The sequence below is a fragment of the Vigna radiata genome, unplaced genomic scaffold, assembly GCF_000741045.1.
Source record: "Vigna radiata var. radiata cultivar VC1973A unplaced genomic scaffold, Vradiata_ver6 scaffold_1393, whole genome shotgun sequence".
Taxonomy (NCBI): domain Eukaryota; kingdom Viridiplantae; phylum Streptophyta; class Magnoliopsida; order Fabales; family Fabaceae; genus Vigna; species Vigna radiata.
The window spans coordinates 1-2,029 of record NW_014542381.1 but is presented as its reverse complement, the minus strand read 5'-3'; the positions used below and the strand labels follow the sequence as shown (position 1 = coordinate 2,029).

Genomic DNA, 2,029 nt, shown 5'->3' with positions numbered 1-2,029 from the left:
TTCTGACTAAGATGAAGGAAACCGCGGAAGCATTCCTTGGGAAGAAAATTAATGATGCTGTGGTCACTGTCCCAGGTAACTGGAACGACTCATGATATCACTCCTGTAATATTGATTGTTTTCAANTCATNNTGTTTTTGTTTTTATCATAATTTATGACATTNGTTCTNTCAAATACACAGCTTACTTCAATGATGCTCAGAGGCAGGCCACCAAGGACGCNGGTGTCATTGCTGGTCTCAATGTTGCTAGAATTATTAACGAACCCACTGCTGCNGCCATTGCTTATGGATTGGACAAGAAAGGTGGCGAGAAGAACATTCTAGTCTTTGATCTTGGAGGTGGGACATTTGATGTCAGTATCTTGACAATTGATAATGGTGTTTTTGAGGTTCTTGCAACAAATGGAGATACTCATCTTGGAGGTAATTTTGTTAANAAGTCTTGATATGATGAAATTNTTATTTNGAANAAAGATGATTATNTCCATGAAGGTTTCCTTTGATTTCCACGAAGTTTTCGTNTGATGTTATCGCCTGCTGTGTCTACTTCCCCTTACCAGGTGAGGACTTNGATCAGAGAATAATGGAGTACTTCATTAAATTGATCAAGAAGAAGCATGGAAAGGATATCAGCAAGGACAANAGAGCACTTGGCAAGCTCAGGAGAGAGGCAGAGCGTGCGAAGAGANCTCTCAGTAGCCAGCACCAGGTCCGCGTGGAAATTGAATCACTTTTTGATGGTGTTGATTTCTCTGAGCCACTCACCCGAGCTCGGTTNGAGGAGTTGAACAATGACTTGTTCCGGAAGACAATGGGACCAGTGAAGAAGGCTATGGAAGATGCTGGATTACAGAAGAATCAGATCGATGAAATTGTTCTCGTCGGTGGAAGCACAAGGATTCCGAAGGTTCAACAGCTTTTGAAGGATTACTTTGACGGAAAGGAGCCAAACAAGGGTGTCAACCCTGATGAAGCAGTTGCCTATGGTGCTGCAGTGCAAGGAAGCATTTTGAGCGGAGAGGGCGGTGAAGAAACCAAAGGTAACATAGTCTGTACTTGTATTTTTTTCATTACTTGTCCAGCAGAAGTCATAAAAAATTATTTATACAACAAGTAGGTTGCTCAGCATTACATTCTCTAATTGTTTGTGGCACTGTGGTTTCAGATATCCTTCTACTGGATGTGGCTCCCCTCACCCTTGGAATTGAAACTGTTGGTGGAGTGATGACAAAGTTGATTCCCAGAAACACAGTTATCCCTACAAAGAAATCTCAGGTGTTTACCACCTACCAGGACCAGCAGACCACTGTCTCCATTCAGGTATGATTCCCTTGTTCGACTGCATTAAAGTGAACGATGCTCGTGTTTTTTTTTTTCTGAATCGAAAATGCATGTCTGTATAACTTACTTTAATAATTCAATTCCTTTTCTTAATACATAGGTTTTCGAAGGTGAGAGGAGTCTCACAAANGACTGCCGTCTGCTTGGGAAATTTGATCTGTCAGGAATTCCGCCAGCTCCAAGGTTAGTTTCGTGCTTTCACGATGATCGTGTGCTCTAAANATATTGCTTCAATTGATATTTGTAACTGACTGGTATGTTATGTGGTAATTGAAAAGGGGTACCCCTCAAATTGAAGTGACCTTTGAAGTTGACGCAAATGGCATCCTGAATGTGAAAGCAGAAGACAAAGGCACTGGAAAGTCAGAGAAGATCACGATTACAAATGAAAAGGGACGTCTGAGCCAGGAGGAAATCGAGAGAATGGTCCGTGAGGCGGAGGAGTTTGCGGAGGAAGACAAAAAGGTTAAAGAGAGGATCGATGCTCGTAACAGTCTTGAAACCTACGTCTACAACATGAAAAATCAGATCAGCGACAAGGACAAGCTTGCTGACAAGTTGGAGTCAGATGAAAAGGAGAAAATAGAGAGTGCAGTGAAGGAAGCATTGGAATGGCTTGATGACAACCAGAGTGTTGAGAAAGAAGAATATGAGGAGAAGCTTAAGGAGGTGGAAGCCGTTTGCAA

The 2,029-nt window shown here is 42.0% G+C and overlaps 1 protein-coding gene across 1 annotated transcript; it reads left to right on the top strand.

The window, feature by feature from the left end:
* Window positions 1-6: 6 nt before the first annotated feature.
* On the top strand, window positions 7-2,024 carry LOC106779998 (luminal-binding protein; the record flags this gene model as incomplete). Its single annotated transcript, XM_014668231.1, has 6 exons — window positions 7-75; window positions 183-425; window positions 563-1,042; window positions 1,168-1,322; window positions 1,444-1,526; window positions 1,622-2,024. Coding segments are annotated over exons 1-6 (1,428 nt in total), but the record flags the coding sequence as incomplete, so codon positions are not given.
* Window positions 2,025-2,029: the final 5 nt, after the last annotated feature.